The sequence below is a fragment of the Rhopalosiphum padi genome, chromosome 1 (genome assembly GCF_020882245.1).
Source record: "Rhopalosiphum padi isolate XX-2018 chromosome 1, ASM2088224v1, whole genome shotgun sequence".
NCBI classification, from domain to species: domain Eukaryota; kingdom Metazoa; phylum Arthropoda; class Insecta; order Hemiptera; family Aphididae; genus Rhopalosiphum; species Rhopalosiphum padi.
This window is the reverse complement of record NC_083597.1, coordinates 60,255,908-60,275,577: the sequence shown is the minus strand read 5'-3', so window position 1 is coordinate 60,275,577 and position 19,670 is coordinate 60,255,908. Positions and strand designations below refer to the sequence as shown.

The 19,670-nt window shown below is 25.9% G+C and overlaps 1 protein-coding gene across 2 annotated transcripts; it reads left to right on the top strand.

Moving 5' to 3' along the window:
- Positions 1 to 1,122: 1,122 nt before the first annotated feature.
- On the top strand, positions 1,123 to 9,306 carry LOC132917671 (sideroflexin-1). 2 transcript variants are annotated; one of them, XM_060978519.1, is made up of 9 exons: positions 1,123 to 1,262; positions 5,759 to 5,976; positions 6,068 to 6,241; positions 6,682 to 6,780; positions 6,873 to 6,948; positions 7,629 to 7,714; positions 7,779 to 7,906; positions 8,033 to 8,217; positions 9,129 to 9,306. In XM_060978519.1, exons 2-9 carry the CDS (start codon positions 5,825 to 5,827, stop codon positions 9,180 to 9,182), a joined length of 954 nt encoding a protein of 317 aa, XP_060834502.1. In that variant the 5' UTR covers positions 1,123 to 1,262; positions 5,759 to 5,824; the 3' UTR covers positions 9,183 to 9,306. The 2 variants fall into 2 exon arrangements, with proteins under 2 accessions (XP_060834502.1, XP_060834500.1); XM_060978517.1 differs by lacking the exon at positions 1,123 to 1,262 and having other exon boundaries at positions 5,715 to 5,976.
- Positions 9,307 to 19,670: the final 10,364 nt, after the last annotated feature.

The window sequence follows — 19,670 nt, the reverse complement described above, 5'->3', positions numbered from 1 at the left end:
CATATTACTTATATAATAAGTAATAACTTTTAACCAAAATTAACGTTTTTCACCTTGTCGTTTTTTACCGATTACCATTAACTCATTAAGAGCACGTCATAGTGCATAATTTTATGCTGTCTCGAAATTACGAACATAAAACAGCAAATTTGAGTTCAGCGGGATCAATTGTATGCTGTTAGTTTAGTATTAGACTTATTAGAGTCAATTTACCTGTTATCAAATTTAAAGTTAATAACACAGAATAATTGTTATTCTATGATATTATACCAAATTCTCTTAGGATTTAAATGATAATATTACCTTTAAGTAAAGATCTTAAGACTTAAATATTATTTAATTACTTATTGCTTTTGATTTATGAACTATAAGGTTAAAACTTTAAAGGTAATCGACAATAGATACTTTACAAATTTACAATTTAAATTAATATGTTTAATGTCCTCCAGTCAATAATTTTTTTCTAACTCGAATTTATTGGATAAGATTAGATACTTACATTTTTAAAATGAAAATAATATATTTTTTCTTGTAATTTATTATATTCCGATTAGTTATAAAAATACAATTTTAGTACGTCTGATAACAAAAATTGAGTTAAATTGTATTCTTTCACATGCCCACGTTCCACGTATTCATAGTTGAAATATATTATCAATTTCAAACAATAATCTAGATTTTTAGACCGGTTGTCATTTTGTCAATAACCAAATATGAAATAGCCAATAGGTTACTATTAGACACGGATATAGATACTACTCTATATATTACTCTATGATACTACTATACTAGATAGTATAGATAATTACGGAAGTATAAATTAATCAATTCAAATACAAAATATTATTTAAATTCTGAATGGTATAAAAATATCTAATAAGTACAACAAACCAGAGAAAGTAATGTACTTATCTACTTAGGACTTCCTAAATCCAAGGTTATGGAGTTAGATGTTAAATCTACTTTAATGAATTATAGAATAAGTTATATTAAACTGTTTTCCCGCTAGACGGGTTTTTATTTCAATTATTTATTAATATTAATCTAAATTTACTCTATACTAACGAATAACGATACCACTGATATCACAATAATATGATTTATTAGAGATTATTTAATTATTAACACTTCATCACCGTTACTATTATACAATAATATGTTAGTCGTTACCTTCTCAGTTCTCGTTAGTCGGTTAATGCGTATTGTATTTATTTTGTATATCTAAATTTCGTATTTTCGTAGTACGCATTATGTTATATTAAGTAAGTACTAATTAGTATAAACTATAAACTTTGATAAACGTTAACAAAATATTATACCTGTTCCTAAGTTTGTATATTTTAGATTTCTTATACATTTTTTTTAGTTAAAATCTTTTAATTCTAATTGAGTGGATATTTAGATGGATTATAAGGTAAAATGTAGCCAGTAACCTTCCTGTAACTTGTTTTAAAATATAAATTTATAAAATTGTATTAGGTATATCGTAATTTCATACTCTCAAATAAATAGAAAAAATAGCTACCTATACGTAAATTGTATTTCTTCTTTATTTGTAAGTTCGTAATTTGTTATTTATAGATTAACTTAAGTCATGAAATAATAATTTAAATAAATATAATACTGACTTAACGAATAAAAACTTAAAATAAAATGTAATCACTTTATTTCAATAGTTTGTACCTGATAAAAATACATTATGAAAAAAACATCATTTAATTTCATTAAAAACTGTCTAAAAGTCATATTTGTATGGAACTGCCAACTGTATGGTCAAATGACTTAAATCTTTTCATTATGATAGGTATATATTTTATAGTTAATTTAGACTAATTTTAATTTATGTAATAATTATACCTAGTACTTATGTGGTATTTCGTATGATATGTATTATATGTCACATGACTATATTGAATTAATAGTTATGCTAATTTAATTTAAACGATATTTAATGTGACTTAATTTTATATATCAATTTAATTATTCCCCTATCGCGGATGATTAGAATATGACTATTATACACATGGGCGGAACTACGGCCTGGACCAACTGAGCCATCGCCCAGGCTAATTGGCTCGTATACATTTGCTAAGAATATATTATTTTAAATGTAATAATAAAATAAATTAGGTATAAGTGCGAAAAAAATTTGAGAAATTAATTGTAAGTTATAAATAGAAGTTTAAATGTTTAAAATATATTTAGTATCTGTATTTCACGTGTAAGATTTAAGTTTAAATTAAAAGCGATATAAATTTAGATTTAAAAGTTTTTTTTTTCTATGAGATTTTAACATTAAATTATAATATATTTATAAGTTTATAACATCAATAATTACTTATATAGTTATATTATACATTTGTATTGTAATAAAAAAACATTAATGTTTCCTATTGCTCTCCACCCTTTCCTTTGGGTATGATAGGTGCAAAATAACTCATATGAGTGGCCCTGTCTAATGAAAATGTCTAGTTTCGATTATACATCTATATAATCTATACGGTATTTCAATCTTGACTGGGGGTATATAACATTTTTGGACAAAAATTTTTGCCTACCGTATTACTAATATAAAAATATAAAATGTAATATATTATTCATTAGAAATATAGATTGACAGACCATCAGCTCAGAATCGTTTTTCGTATTCAATGATTTATCATTGAATTCAAATTAAACATATATAATGAGTACCTAATGAGTAATGACAAAGTACACTCGAAATCTATACAAGAATAATAATAGCTTACCAGTTTTAATAGTTTTTATAAATATTATTATAATAAAAGTAGGTATGTTGCGTGTCTTTATTGTATTTTTAAAATTCTGCCGGAAATTACTAAAAACTTCACAAATTTCAAGGAATTTGGCAATAATGCTAGAAAAAACTTTTTGTACTTTTCTTAAGTTGAAAAAATATTATCTAGTTACCATACAAAAACTATTAACGTTTTTGCAATAAAGAATGATTCAGTGATTCATGATAAAAGAAAGGCCTGGTATAGTATTAAGTAATATAACTTTCCTAAACCTTTTGTGTATGCTATATTACATAAATCATCATATATGTTATAAATTTGAATAAACAATATACATTACATTTAATATTTACATAATATTAAATAGGTAATACAGTAAAAACATACTCTAAAAGTCTAAAATTATATCTACGAAACACCTATATAGAATGATTTAATTTTAAAATATTAATCTAAAAATCATAAACAAATAATTGTTTGAATGTGTATCTTATTAAAAAAAATAATAATTATGTAGTAATTATATATTATAATTATTATAAATTATAATCGATAATGATAAACATGTGTAGTTTTATTTGCGTATGTAATTATTTTTAAGGCGTTTTCACTAACTTATTATTTTTTAATATTTTTTTATTATTTGTTTATTGAAAATTAAATAAGAATAACTAAATAAATTATCTTATATATGTACGTTGATACATTTTTTTTCTATGTTGAGTGATTCTTCTTTTATCAAACAACACTTATTATTTGAAAACCTATCAACGTTTTAGAAAATATTTTTTTTACACAATTTCCATTCGAAATACATTTTTTTTTAAATGAACATTCATTTTTAATTTTATCTATTTTAGCATTATATTTTTTATAGTATTTCAATACAAAAAATTCGAATTTTTGAAATATAGCTTATGAATTAGAAGTAAGTATTTAAAGTTTAGATAAGCTGAGTGAAAAGGTAAGTATACTGGGATATCCCGCAAAATAGTCTACTACTCCGATCACTAAAACTTTAAATACTTATAACAGTTATCAATTATCATGTATAACTTATTAACTACTATAATCTGAATTTTGATTTTAATTATTGTTATGATTAAAAATATATGTTATTCAAAAAAGAAAAAATTTTAAAACATTATAGCAATAAAAATATAAAAAGTATATATATATATATATATATATATAATTTTTTTAATGTTGTTTTATTTCAACTGGAAATTATGTAAATTTTCAATAAAGTTAATATATTTTTAAATAGTAAGTGTTGTTTGTTAAAAGAATAATCTTGTATAATGTGAACCAAAAATATAGGATTATTAATGTTATCTATTTTTAACTTAATAATATGGTAGTTTAATTCTTTAAGTAGAGATTACAAAATAAAGATCATAATTCATACAGTATTATATTGTTAAATAAGCTTCAATATAATAATATAGAGCTCAGTTGTTCAAATAAATTTAGACGTCATTATTGGAGATTTTAGTAGTTGGCTCGAAAAGTTTACAGAGGTTGTTACTTGTTTGGGATACGTCATCTTAAGCTCATCTTTGATTCCTTATTATATAATTTGTAACATATTCACAGAATATATGAGGGAGTCACAGAGAGGCTGATATTATACGTCATGACTCATGAGGTGTTTGTGTGTTAAATAACTAATAAGTTTGATCGACCAATGATAATTTAAATACGTCTAGGAGAGAAAATTCGTGATTCCTGGGGAAGATGGAAAACTAAATACCTTTTAATATATTGTTTGTCATGTGTTTCGATTCTAGGTTGCAAGTTTTTTTTTGTTAAATCATTGTCGATTACTTATTTTTTATGCCGAAGTATATAATAATAATCCAAATTACTGAAAGTATATTTAATTGTCCGTTGGTAATTTTATATAATTATATATATTATCTAACTAATATATAATATATATTTTAGTTAGTGAAATAATCTAGAATTTTTAGAAAAAAAATTGTATTTATTATTGTATATACGTAACTGTCATTATTAATCAATTACAATGTGTTTGTTATTATTCACAAACGTCAAATTTTATTTCTTGATTAAATGACATAAATAATTTGTATTCTATTAATAATAAAAAACATAAAATTAAAGATTTACCTTTATTAAAAGTAACATCATATTGTATTTTTGCGTTGAATATTTTTTAAATTAATTTATAATTAAATCACTATGTTATATATAAATATTATTTCATCATCATCATAATAGGGCAGGTTATTATCATAATTCATAATTATATAATATTCTAACTTTTATTTATTTAACTAAATACGAAAATAACAAAATATGTGGAATTAAAATATGCCCCAAATTAAAAAAAAAAAAAAGGTATATTTTTTACTATAGGATTTTTATGAGATTATTGAGATTTGTCAGTTTATTTATTAATTATGATATTTTATGATATTTTCGAGTTTTGGGAGACTTAGATATATAAATTGGTGCTATTACGTGTTGGTCTGGTACTACATGACGTATTCATTATTTGAATAGTCAATTCGATTTTTTTCATGAAATCTTTATTCGAATTTTAGATACTACAGTAAAATTATTGCAAATTGTGTTAATAATGGTAGAAATTATTTACGTATGTAGTATTGACTTAGTATTTTTTTCAGGTACAATAATAACATGTAATATATAAATTCAACTTTAAATTGCACACGTGTTTACATTTACCTAATTGGTTACTAATCAGGTATTTTTATAGGAAGTTACAACATTATATTTATGATGATTCTGTAAAAGTGAATGGGATTGTACATATTATGTTTAATGATCACTATATAACATTATAACTTGTTATCAAAATACGATAATAATTAAATTATATACGATCTGTTGACCTCCTCAATTACAATAGTATAAACCTATTTTAAAGATAATATAATAAAATTATGCTTCCTACTTAAACTAGTTATACACATATTATATTATATTTAATCAGTGTTAAATTTTTGTAGTGTACGATTTGTTATTTGTATATTACTTTACTCGGGTTATATTATAACTCTGTTAATACACTAAATATGACTGAAAGAGTGAATTTGGACGTACCCCGTTGGGATCAGACTCAATATTGGGGCCGAGTTAAGTATTTTTTTACCACTACCAATCCGTTAAATATTTTCAAGTCAAATCTTGAATTAGAGAAATGTAAAGAAATCGTCAACAATTATAAGTAATTATCCTAAAAATATAATAACGCTTTTTAAATTATGTCATACAAACGAACGTTAGAAAAACTGGAAGTTGAAACATTATTTATTTAGAAAAGGCGCTAGTATTCCTGATGGCTTAACATTAGAAGATGTTTACAAAGCTAAAGATGTAGTTGATTCGGCATACCATCCTGAGACAGGAGATAAAATGATAATTTTTGGGAGAATGTCAGCTCAAGTGCCTATGAATATGCTTATAACTGGTTGTATGGTCACATTTTACAAGTGAGTACATTTTATATTTATCGGAATGAGTACAAATTATTCTAGTACCTAATTTATAATAATAATATTTCGTTAAATTTCAAGTAAAATTGTATACCACGAAGTTTATATTGTGAAATAAATTATCAATGAATATTTAATAATTAAATTTAATTAAAAATAGACTTCTAAAAACCAACAAAAACGTTAAAAACACTACTTTCCTTCAAATATTTATAATTAAACGGTATTATTTAAAAAAATCTTATTGATACTTAACTTTTAAATTTTCATAGAGCCATAGGAGGTACTCTTGTATTCCCCTCACAGAATCAAAATATAAAATTTATTTTTTGACCCAGTTTAAATTCAGTCAATTTTTAAAATCTAAAATGTAATATCTTAATTATTTATTTTAATGTGAATGATTTTTCATTTATTTTTATTTTTTTGTTAAACAGAACCACACCAGCAGTTATTTTTTGGCAATGGTTCAATCAATCATTTAATGCTTTAGTCAACTACACTAATCGGAGTGGTACCTCACCTATGCCTATTGAGTATGAAGATCTATTTTACTAATTATTTTTAAATTTTTAATAACACTAAGTATTTCATATGTCTCTAACTATATATTATTTTGTATTTAAAGTCAAGTGGCTAAGTCTTATGTATTGGCTACAAGTGGCGCTTTAGTTACAGCACTTGGTTTAAACAAATTGGTTAAAGTAAGTAACAATTTTATAACGAGTCGTATAATTCAAAAATATAAGTGTTTTTGGTACTGTTTATTGTTTTTTAAATGTTTAATATTTTTTAACTGTAAATGTACAAAAACATAAAATTAATAGTAAAAGTATTATAAAATTGTATACTTTTATGCTTATATAAGTCATCTATTATAGCATTGTAATATTGAATTATAATATTTTAATTATTGTTGTGTATTACTAATTTTAAAATGCCATCCTACATGAATCAAATAAATTTAATATTTATAGTTGGTATATTAGGTACTATATTAGCATCAAAAAATGAATAGGTATATATGACATAAGATAGAAGATTCTTAATTTAGAAATTATATAAAATAGGAATATTGTAAAATATAATTTCATTGTCATTATTTTATTTTTTATTGTACACTAAAAGGAATACCTACTATTGAAATTTTCTTTAATTTATTTTTATATTATTGTCAAAACTGGAAATGTCTGATGCACTATTGTATATATATACTATTCTATATAGGTAAAGGTAATTTAATGTTATAGGTAGTCGTAGTAATTTAAAATGGCATCTAGGAACCAACATAAATTAATGTTTTCAATGTATTACAAATTTAAACTATACAGCTATGATACAAAATAATTTCAATATTAATAAACCTCTATTTTCACTTCTTTAGAGATTACCAACTGTTGCTGGCCGTTTTGTACCATTTGCAGCTGTTGCTGCAGCCAATTGTATTAACATACCTCTAATGAGAAAGAAGTACATAAACCACTATTAATTGCTTTTTAATTATATTAAAAACACTTTTAACTCTTTAATTTAGAGAACTGGATAATGGAATTGAAGTGTACGATGAAAATAAAAATCTTCTAGGTGAATCTAAGTCAGCGGCTAGGCAAGGTATTACTGCTGTGGTATTAAGTCGCATTTTAATGTCCGCTCCAGGAATGGGTAAGAATTATACCATTTTGTATTCTTTTATTATTATAACTGAATATATAAATGATGTATTCATAAATTTATTTAAAATATTATACATTTATGTGCATTTACATATAAACGTTATTTTATTTTTAGTAATATCACCAGTAATAATGGAAGCAATAGAACAGAGAGGCCTAATAAAAAATATGAAATGGGCTCCAGCACCCTTACAAATTGTACTGTGTGGAGTTTTTTTGACTTTTGCAACTCCAATGTGCTGTGCATTATATCCACAAGTATCACCAATATCAATTGACAAACTTGAACCTGAATTACAGGTATAATTAAAGTGTCTATTATACATGCAAATATCTGCTTAAGCCTATATAATATGCATAAGTATACTTTACAATTTACATAGTTTAACTAAATTAATACTATGATTCAAAATATATACAATAAAATAATATTCAAATAATCAATTCATTATACCTATACATAGTATATGTTATAAATATTTTATATATTTTAAATTCCTATCATGGAGCAAAGATTAAATTGGTAATTGGTTTTAAAATAATGTTTTTATTTATTTATGTATTTGTGTTTGGAAAAGAAGAACTAAGAAATATTTAAAAATTGGTATTTGATGCCCACCGTTAAGGTAGAAAATTCCTGGTACTTTTCAAGATAGTCAGAACTAATTAAAAGAATAACAAATATTTACGTTACACTAGTTTTTGACAAAATTGATTTTGTTATTTTGTTGTAATTCAATAGAAATTTCACTATTTATCTACTAAAAATTATCATATTATCTATTAACGATGACATTTTCAAAATATTTTAATTTAAATTCAAAATTGATACAAAATATTAGATAACATATGTAGGTACTATTGTTATAGATAAATTGCTAGTAAATAATAATATTTAACTAAAACATTATTGTTTATACTATAAAATTATTCACCTTTGGAAGTACCAATGTATTATAATAATTTCCTGTTTTTCTAAACCAATTTCAATATGTACAGTAATTACTAATTATAAGTATATTATACTATATAGTTTTATGAAATATCAAACAATATCTATATCACGCTGTTATGCATTTTTTATAATATGTCATAATGTTTACTTGTTAAGATTGAAGTACATAAATGTATATAATTATTTTATTAATTGATGTTAATCACTCATTATTTGTATGTTTAATTTATATCTTATATTTATCTTAATGTTACAGAAATCAGCAGAAAAGTTCAACTCAAAAATTGGATATTACAATAAAGGTCTCTAGTATTTATTATTAATATGTATTATTTAATTCTGATTATATTCATGTTTAAATTTTATAAAGTCAGCCAATTCATATAAATAATATATTTATTTTTATTACTGAATATAAAGTAATTATTAACGGATATGATGAAACTGTATAAATTATTAACTACAATTTAATTCGATATTGAGTTTATATTATTTTTCATTGTGTCGTTTATAATATCGTAACTTCTATTTTAAGTTTAAAATGTAGAATAGTGCAATGTATTTTGAAAAAATAATTCAAATCCGACAAACTTGTTAAAAATAATTAATTATGAATTTCAAAAATTTAATAAATTTAAACTATAAGATGTTGTCCACTCACAGTCTCACACTACATAAATGTTCACTTACCTTTAATCATTTGTGAACAATGATTAAAGTAAATTAATTTAAACATAGTTCACTCAATATCCAATGGTATTGAATGGCATTCGTTAGTGTTAACTTGTTATAATCGACACAAAAAAATGCCTTACACCGTGAACAACCAATCTTATTTTCTTGCAATGAAAGAATATAAAGTATTAACAAATATGACAAGCCACACCAATACACTCACCAGTCACCAATATGACAACACTAAAAGTGCTTCATTACAACTTATAAGACATATTTTATACACGTACATATAGGTATAGGCTAAAGCTAGGCTTAACAGGTACACTTAAATTTACATATAACCATTTATTTTGTTATTCACTATATTGCACAATAGGATAATATTTACCAACAGCTAACAGGAAACTATAGTCTATATATTTACAACAGACTACCCGACTACTGGTGTCCTAAATAAAACTACATAATTTAATGGGCATTTTGTGTATTGCATTTTTAAGTAGTTTTGAGTAAACATTGTGTCTAACGATGAAGGTAACACGAAATATTTCTAACGCATGACCTTAATTTTGATTTAGGGTTTTTTACTGCATATAAGACTTAATATTAACGTAATCTAACCTATATATATATAGCAGGGATGGTCAACAGGCGGTCCGCTTGCCGCACCCCGGCCTGCATACCATTTTTAACTGGCCCGTGCTACATTTCAAATTACTTTATAAAAATATAAAATGTTAGGATTTTTCTGTATTATTTGGTTATATTTATAAATTATTATTAATATTCTATTATTTATAAATTATAAATAATAAATAAATGTATATAAATATAAATTGTAAAGTTTATTGACCTTTTTTTTATTTACTTTCTATGTTCTCTGGCCCACTAGATTTTCACTTTGGCCCTCTAGTTCTAGTAGCATTGAGGCACTATAGACAGTGTAGACATATTATAGTCATCACTCACCAAGCAACAAAATTTCAATAATAGTTACTCTAATAGCTATTGTATATGTAATACAAGCTCCTTAACCTTAGTGGCCTATTGAATGACCAGGCTATAGTAATACTAGATATAGTATTATTTTGGACGTTACAACTATTTTAGATTATAAAGACTTACTAAAACATAACGCCTATCCCTGCTATATATAATATATATTTTTTAAATTCAATCAATCAGGGTTTATCTACCATTTAGCATAACTTCTTACTGCATTTTCATGATATTATCGCCATATCTGTTTTTGTTAAAACTTGCTATCATAAACAAAAAATAAATACCTACGTGTCACAAACGAGATACAAAAGACAAAAGACATTTAATAAATAATAGGAGTTTTTCAGAAATACTAACCGTAATAAAAATAACTATTATATGTATTATCTATATATATAATAGATATAAGATACCACTAAAACAAATTATATGAAATCACACGAGACTGTAAAATCGTAGGTTAAAAAGTATTGCTAAGTATTTACCTATATCAAATCAGAAGTTGATAAATTGAAACTTAAACTTGCATTCAGTCAGTCAATTTTTAAGACAAAAAAAATTGTATAAGCTATATTTGTTAAAATAAACAATGAGAGGTACAATAGTTATTTTTTAGTTTATGTTTTAGTAAGTCTTTATAATCTAAAATAGTTGTAACGTCCAAAATAATACTATATCTAGTATTACTATAGCCTGGTCATTCAATAGGCCACTAAGGTTAAGGAGCTTGTATTACATATACAATAGCTATTAGAGTAACTATTATTGAAATTTTGTTGCTTGGTGAGTGATGACTATAATATGTCTACACTGTCTATAGTGCCTCAATTATGTTCTATATTTTCTGTAGACGTAGTTTTGTCTAAAATATATACCCAGTAATAAAGAATATTATAATAATATACTGATATTTGACAATGTATATTTATCAGCTGCTTAATGCACATAAAGTTCTGTGTAAAAAAAAACCCTGGTTGGTGCAACCAAAATATAAATGCAAATCATATGCGTGAAGGACTGTCAACTAAGTGCAGCTCTATACATACGTACGCGTGATATCGGCGCGAAGCACAATTACTACGACTTGCTACTATAGTTACAAGTTTAATTACAATCTATTGTCTGTGGTCTGTGAAAAATGAAAAACCGTTGTTAAAAAACATAAATGTTATTTATTTGCGTTTTGACTCGAGTCAACAACTGGTTAAAATTAATTATTTTTATTTTTTTTTGTGCCATAAATTAAGAGTTTTTTAAAACATTTTACAAAAATATGTGGCATTATTCTACTTGACTACTGAAGTCTGAAGGTAAGCGCTGGCCATTAAAAACTACCCTGCATAATATAGTTGGTAAAATTGATTTTTCGTATACAAATCTATTGTATGTATGTGAGTATATCTGAGTGTATTATGTACTATGTAGTCTGGAATATAGGTAGTGCCTATATAAGTTACCTCTACCTTCTAGTAATCCTTTACATATTAGGTAAAAACTAAAAACCGTGGATTAGCTTTAATCGGTAAATAAGTACTTGTAAATTTCTAATTGGAATTAGTATTTATAACCTAATTATTTATATTTAATAATTAACTACATTATAAATTTAATAATAAACAATTTAAGGTAATGTAAAATCAATGGTTTTAAATTAAAATATACAAATAGGGGTCTCACTCCACGGTGTTGTATAGTATTTTTGTCATTTTGTGCGTATGTTATAGAAAGATTTGTATGGCCACACACGTGGGCAATATAAACGAGAAACATGCGTATATTGTATTGCATTGTGACCATTGTGTACACAGTATACATCACCAGTTTCGGTTTCCCGCCAAATCTAACACCCCTTGTTTGCAGATGTTTCCTTTTTTTCAGAGCCGTCATACCATTTTGAACAGTAATGTCGTTTACTATAGGTATACACTATATATATATATATATATATATATATATATGTGTGTGTGTGTGTCGTATGTGTGTGTGTAATATTATTATATAGTGTAAATGGTGTATCCGTTCCAGTAAATATATATTATATACAATTCGAATTTTTTTTTTTTGTTCCCCTAGAAATAATAATTCAAGTTAGATATCTCGAAACGACTCGACTGTATATACAAAGTGCGGCAAAACAAACAGTGTAGTTTTGAATGCTAAAAAAAAAACCACGCAATTTGCGGAAATAAGGTTTATTTTATTTGGTACGTCATGCCGTTATATATACTTATACATTAAGTTTTGAAAATTACATCAGAAAAGATGAATACCCCCAGCAGCAATATATTGTTGAAGACGATTTTTAAAGTTTGATGACAGATGGATAATGTAGTGGCTCGCGCGCTCACTCGATTTAAGTATTTTCGACTTTTTTCTGTGGAGCTAAACTGAATGAAAACGATTTTAAACATCAGATTCACACCTTGTAAGAATTCAAAAATCGAATTTAGGAGGAAGGAAATCGCCGCTATACCTGTCGATATGTGAAAAAATATGCAAAAACTTCAAAAATCGCCTTCAACAATGTATTACTGTCTACTGATGGTGCCCTGGAGAACCTAACCGAATAAAATAAAATAAACCTCATTTCAGTAAGTTGCGTAGTTTTTTTTTAATACCCTTTCAAAATTGCACAGTTTGTTTTGCCGCAATTTGTATATAGGATTCTATATATTATAATTTATATTTTATAACTTATAAGCATAGTTAATATGGTTTTATGTATAGATCGTTGATCGTATAACTCAGTAGATAACTAATAAATATCGAGTTCTACTTGTTTATAATTTAAATAAATATACCTATATATAGGTGATACTGCGATAGGCCACGTTGCTATGACTTATGCCATTGATGGCATGATTTAACAAATATATGCGTGTAAACTATTAAAATAAATATATTTTTATTTTAGTTTTTGACATTCGCTTGGCCAATTAATAATTTACTCCGGTTGAACGTGACTGAATCGTTGATCGTTGCAAGTATTTATAGTACCTACTTATTTTCTATTAAGTACTAATATATACTTAACAATTTTAAATTTCGTTAATAAATAATAATTATTGCATTCCTATAATATTTCTTACTTCTTTGAGTATTTTGTACAGATAATGAGTCTGAAAGATTATTTTTGCGTTTACAATAATTTATTATATTATGTGCACAAACTTGCACTAAAGAATATTATAATTGCTAAATTTCTCGATTATTAGTTTAACGTACAATCGACACTTTAAATGCTTGTACTTTAAAAAAGTCTCTGATGGTTATTAATTTTGCATGAATAAATTTCAAACTATTATATAACAAATTAAATGTTTTACGAATAAACTTTAAAAATTGAATGCACCATCTCATTATTTCCATCTATTGTTACCGGTTCAAAGTCTAATAAGTCCATACTCCTAAGTTCTAATGACCATCGTCTATCACTAAATAACTACTTATAATATGATTCATGATCATAAATCATAACTGTAATTTCACAATAAGTATATTATTATACGGTGTAATTTACAACTATGCCTGTATCGAGTACTAATATGGTAAAATTATAAACCACGTATCCCTTGTCCCTTCATAATATTATTAATATTTATAATATATTATACATAGAATACTATAATACTGGGTTTACATTTTTATTTTTAATATAGGTATATTTTTTTGACAATAAATATCGTTTTGAATAATTGTTATAAAAACAATGAATAAATAGTACAAAATATTTATTAAGATACCTATTACCTAGGTATATAATATTATAGTTATTTACGATTTAACTATTGAATAATCCTAAATCCTATAATATATATTTTTAAAATACATATCATCGTATACAGATAGTTATAGCCTATAGGTACAAATGGTACAATATTGTACTAACTATATAGTAACTATTAAAGTATATTAATAACCGATAACCTCCACTTATTGATCGTGACTCACTAAAACACAACCATTCTTACCATTCATATTATGCATATCAATATCAGTATATAACGTACTTATATACTATATCAATATTCATATTATAATATTATATGACCATGAGTAAAATAAAGGAAATCCTTTCCTTTTCCTATCATATATAAGCGATAAAACGAAGATGTATATAATGAATATATGATATGTATAAATTATACATTTTATGTAGTATAATACGACAAACAATATCGAATGTTGATTAGTTTACACATTCAGCTGTGGTTTATAGTTATTATTAATTATAATAATTAATAATATAATATAATGCACTTAGTGTAGACATAGAGTAATATATAGAAGGTACATACAGATACAATAAACTGTACACGTGGATCTTGAGATTTAATATGTAACTAATTAGACCAAACATCTTCTCATAAGAATAATTATGATTAAAATTAGTAGCTAATTTAAGTCTTTAAACCGTGAAACGCAGTAAATAGTTAATATAACTACGGACATACTTATTATAATATAATATATATATAGCTCATGCCTCATAATGTTATTAAAATTCAAGGACAAAAAAAATAATAAATACCTAATAATTATTAATTAGAATAGTTTTAAATTTTCTATGCAGGTTATTCATTGAGTATTCTGGAAAACGAAAATTATAAGCGTAATATGCATATACGGTATAGTACTAGCACCTACCTTTATTAATTGCTAAAATATACCTACGCAATTCATATGAACAATGATTATTCATTACATTATTAATAATTATTCATGTCTATGTAATAAATATAATGGTTTCATTCATATGAGAATTGAAAAAATTCATATGATTGTATTATATAATAAAAAATATTTAATGTCAAGGGCGTCATACGCTTTTGTTATGAATTATCAAAAATAAACGCATGTTGGTAAATTTAACAATTCAGTATTTATCCATATTATGGAGTAGTTCGCCATTCGCTGAAGCTAATACGGATTTTTCATTGTTATCAATTATGACTTATAAATTTATAAAAGATAATGTATATTATACTCTTAGGCAGTTAGGCCTTAGCGGTAATTTCCTTAAATTTTAGTTACAATAAAACTATTAATTCGTTATCCTCAAACTTTTAAATTAATTTAGTAACCTGCAAAAAGTATTCATTTATAATACCGATCGCTATGCTCGCAAATATTTTTTTTCGAAGACCTTTTTTGATTTTACCAAAATGAAACCGGTAATTCAATATTTATTAAAAATAGAAAACGCTGTTTAGGTATTTAAATTAATTAAAAGTGAACTTTAGATATTGTAGTTTATAACTAACCAACTGACCGATGGACGGTAGTATTATGTTTTATATATTGTAAAAATGTTCCGAGCTACATAACATTATACTATAGCAGTATATAGCTTATAAAAATAGCTCAATTGAAAGAAACTTTGAACGTTACTTGGACGGTGCGTCCACGGTCCAGTATGATTATTTAAAGTCATATCAATTATGTGTTACGTTTATGCATGCGATCACTGATGGTGCCCTATGAAAATTTTATGGCGTTCATTTGATTATATTTAGTATTTGATCTAGGTTTTTTTTTAGATTTTACAAACCTAAATACACGAGGTAAGATCCAAGTAGGAAACTCGATATTTTCTATCGTCGCGTTGGTTAGTAAAATGTAGTAAAATGCGGCCATCGCACTCATCTCAGGACCTTTTTTTTTTAGTAAAAAATCGTCGTGACGTTCAAAATTCAATCAAACCGTTTTCTCATCGTCATCCACGAGACCACGAATGTGGATTTATTATGGTGCACAGTATATAGTGTGGCGAAAGTATTGCGGAACGAGTCGTGTAAATTGTAATGCATATATTTATAAGTCTTGTCGTTTTTAGTCTGTCAAAACGCATTGCCCATTTCTCGAGTTATACGGGCCGTGGGTAGCGCGTCAAGGTAAGATGCACATGTCATGTCATCCAGTGGCGCCAGAAATTTTTTTATAACAGGGGTAGAAATATGTACCTATAATTATATTCACCAGTAGGGCATGGCGTATATTATTTCCCTAAAATAATTTTTAAATATTTGCAGCATGTTATACATAGTATAGTTAATGATATTTTAATGTATAACAGTTTTAATAACCAACATAGAAGAAGACTTAACACTCAATTTATTGATTAATATTATACGATCAATATCAACACCTTCAGTTCACAAGGTATTTGCAGTAGATATTTTAATACATCATTAAATATATATATATATATATATAGTTGAATATAATCTATTCTAAATAATTTTTAGTTTTTATTTATTAGTTATTACTTATTATATAGTTTTATTAGTTTTATTATACTGTCTACTAATACTACCATCTTAAAAATTAAAGGTGTAGTTACTGTAGTGCCGTATAGTGATCGCTATACACCTAGTATTAAAGTTAAGTATCACTGATTTGTCAGTTTGTCACCTATAATATATAATATTACTACATATTATTATTTATGGGTTAATTGTACTTTTTAGTTATTCATATGCTTCTGGCTTCTCCTATTGTTATGTTATTGGCGTTATTTAGATGTATACCTCTACGACTAGTGTATACATACTGATTACTAAATAAATTGTGATTATTTAAAGATAAATTTGTAAGATTCGATAGTAGCTTGGTAAAATAGTCACGTATCAACTATCGCGTAACAATATTTAGAATTAAGAATAATGTATTATATAAATATAAATTACCATGGATTATCATTTTATTATTATTTATTTTAATTACATTTTATATATTATATAATGTGGTATATATTGTATATTTCATATTATTGTACATAGTATATAGTATATACTATATTGTAATTATTGTATATACACGTTACACGTATTATGGCGAGTCATTAAAACCATTGACTATAAGATAATATATAAGTTAAAGCATAATCCGTTAGGCTAAGTAAAAGTGATATTACAATGGAGCAAATATAACCTTTATTACCTACCCTTATATTTAATTAAACATCTACTTATGGGGTAAAATTCGGTTGGGATAAGAATTTGTCAAAAATTACCTTGTTAAAAAAAATATTAGTGAAGCCTTAGTACTTAGTAGAGTTCGATTAAAAATCTATGTCTCCAACAGTAATATCAGTATTATTACTGTAAAAAATACAATAATAATATTAGCAACGCGCCAAACTCAATGTTCAACGCGTTTACTATCTATATTCTATCTATATAAATATTTACTAACCTATTGTACGATGTTCGAAAATATTATCATTTATCAATAACACCAAGTGCATTATTGATCAACCCTTGAGTTACACGCCCACACGTGTAGTATTTAATAAGTACCTACTATAAATTATAGTATAATATTACGAAATCCGTCAGAATGTTACCATAATCTCACATGATCACATCAAACATTATATTATAGTATAGGTATAATATTAGGTAAATTAACGGCTTGCTGGATAACTTATCTATACTACTTATGTCGTTGTATTTAACTAAGGTAACGTATTTAGAATTATCGTTACCTAGGTATGCTTCTGTTGCTATTTGCTATTAAGATTTCAGACTCATTCTTTAAGGGATGCTAATCTAAATTTTCTCGGGGTCTTATAGTAAGTGATTAACTTGATAATTTTGAAAAACGCAAAAACTTTAAGGCAAATATATACAACATATATGTACTTACAGATTTCGAAACCAAAAAAGCTGAGTAAATATATTCAGCATTCATAGATTTTATATATACCAACAATTAACTACTTATATTATTGTTGGTATATGTATATACGCAAACTTAGCTACAAAGTCTGTAAATATTTGGCGTATAATGATAAAGGTAACAACACAAATACGTTGAATGTTGAAATGTGCAGTGCCTTTTGGCATTTATAATTATAGGTATATCAATTATATAAAATATTAGGCATAGGCATGCAAGTGTATATATGTCTCTGTCGTTGACAATAATTATTATCGCGTTAAAATGTTTCATTACATTGTTGTTGTTTTTTTACGGCCGAACGAATCGATTTTGTTTATACACAAATTGTTCCTTGCTAAAAAAGCGTGAACAAAAACTGCAAACTTTCACGCGGTAGGTACATGACACTACCACGAGAAACTGTCCGTTTCTCGATAACCATTATCATCATTTTTTTAATACCAATTTTATTGGGTAAAAACACACACTCGTTATTATAATAATAATAATCGTACGATACCGAAGCGGCGTAAACGACAATTTCTCTTCGGGCGGGGCTGGCACGAAAAACTGTATGGCGTAGGCATGTTATAGGTCGTAAATACACACACAATATCATACGATTAAGACATGGGTCATATACTCATATAAAATGTATCCAAAAACATCGGTGCGAACGTAGACATGTCGAATTATGAACAACACTCGAGATGAATACGGCTTTTTTTTTGGTAATATTATATTCGGGCGGACGGATATTGGCGATGTCATCGACGGAAAAAAAACGAATCGATCCGGCGTGTGGTTTGGGCGAAAGATATATTATTTCACAGTAAATCATAGAGTCTTGATCGTCAGTGGTCACCATAACCTCAGCATTCATAATGAAAATATGATACACCCTCATCACTAGCCCTCTAACTATACGAGCAACGAGCATTTAGTATTATTCATCTGGAAACGATAATATTAAATACTATTATCGTTTTTGCTACAGTGACCCCGCTGACGAGATGTTAATATGTTTTGAAACGCAAAAAAGTTAATGAACGGTGTGCGGCTGAAACAGACGTAGCACAATAAGTATTGTAACAATTTAAAAATTCTCCAAAACGTAACATTTTAAATATTTTTTAAAACTACCGAACAGGGTATAATTTACTTGCATAAAACGCCTTTCCATACGAGGCGAATACCTAATGTCGGCGGAAGTGCAGCCGGCATCATTAAAATTTACATAATACAACGAATTAGCCGATTTCAAAATGTATTATTAACTTTTCGTCCGTCTCGTACCGAATGCCATCGGGTCCTTCGGTATTTAGTATTATTGCGTCGTATCTCTACGTCACTTCCCTCTCCTACTCGCTCTGCACGAAACATAATATTATAATACATTTTTTTTTCTCGGTACTCGGTAGTGACGGCTTTCGCCTACACACCCAACACGAAA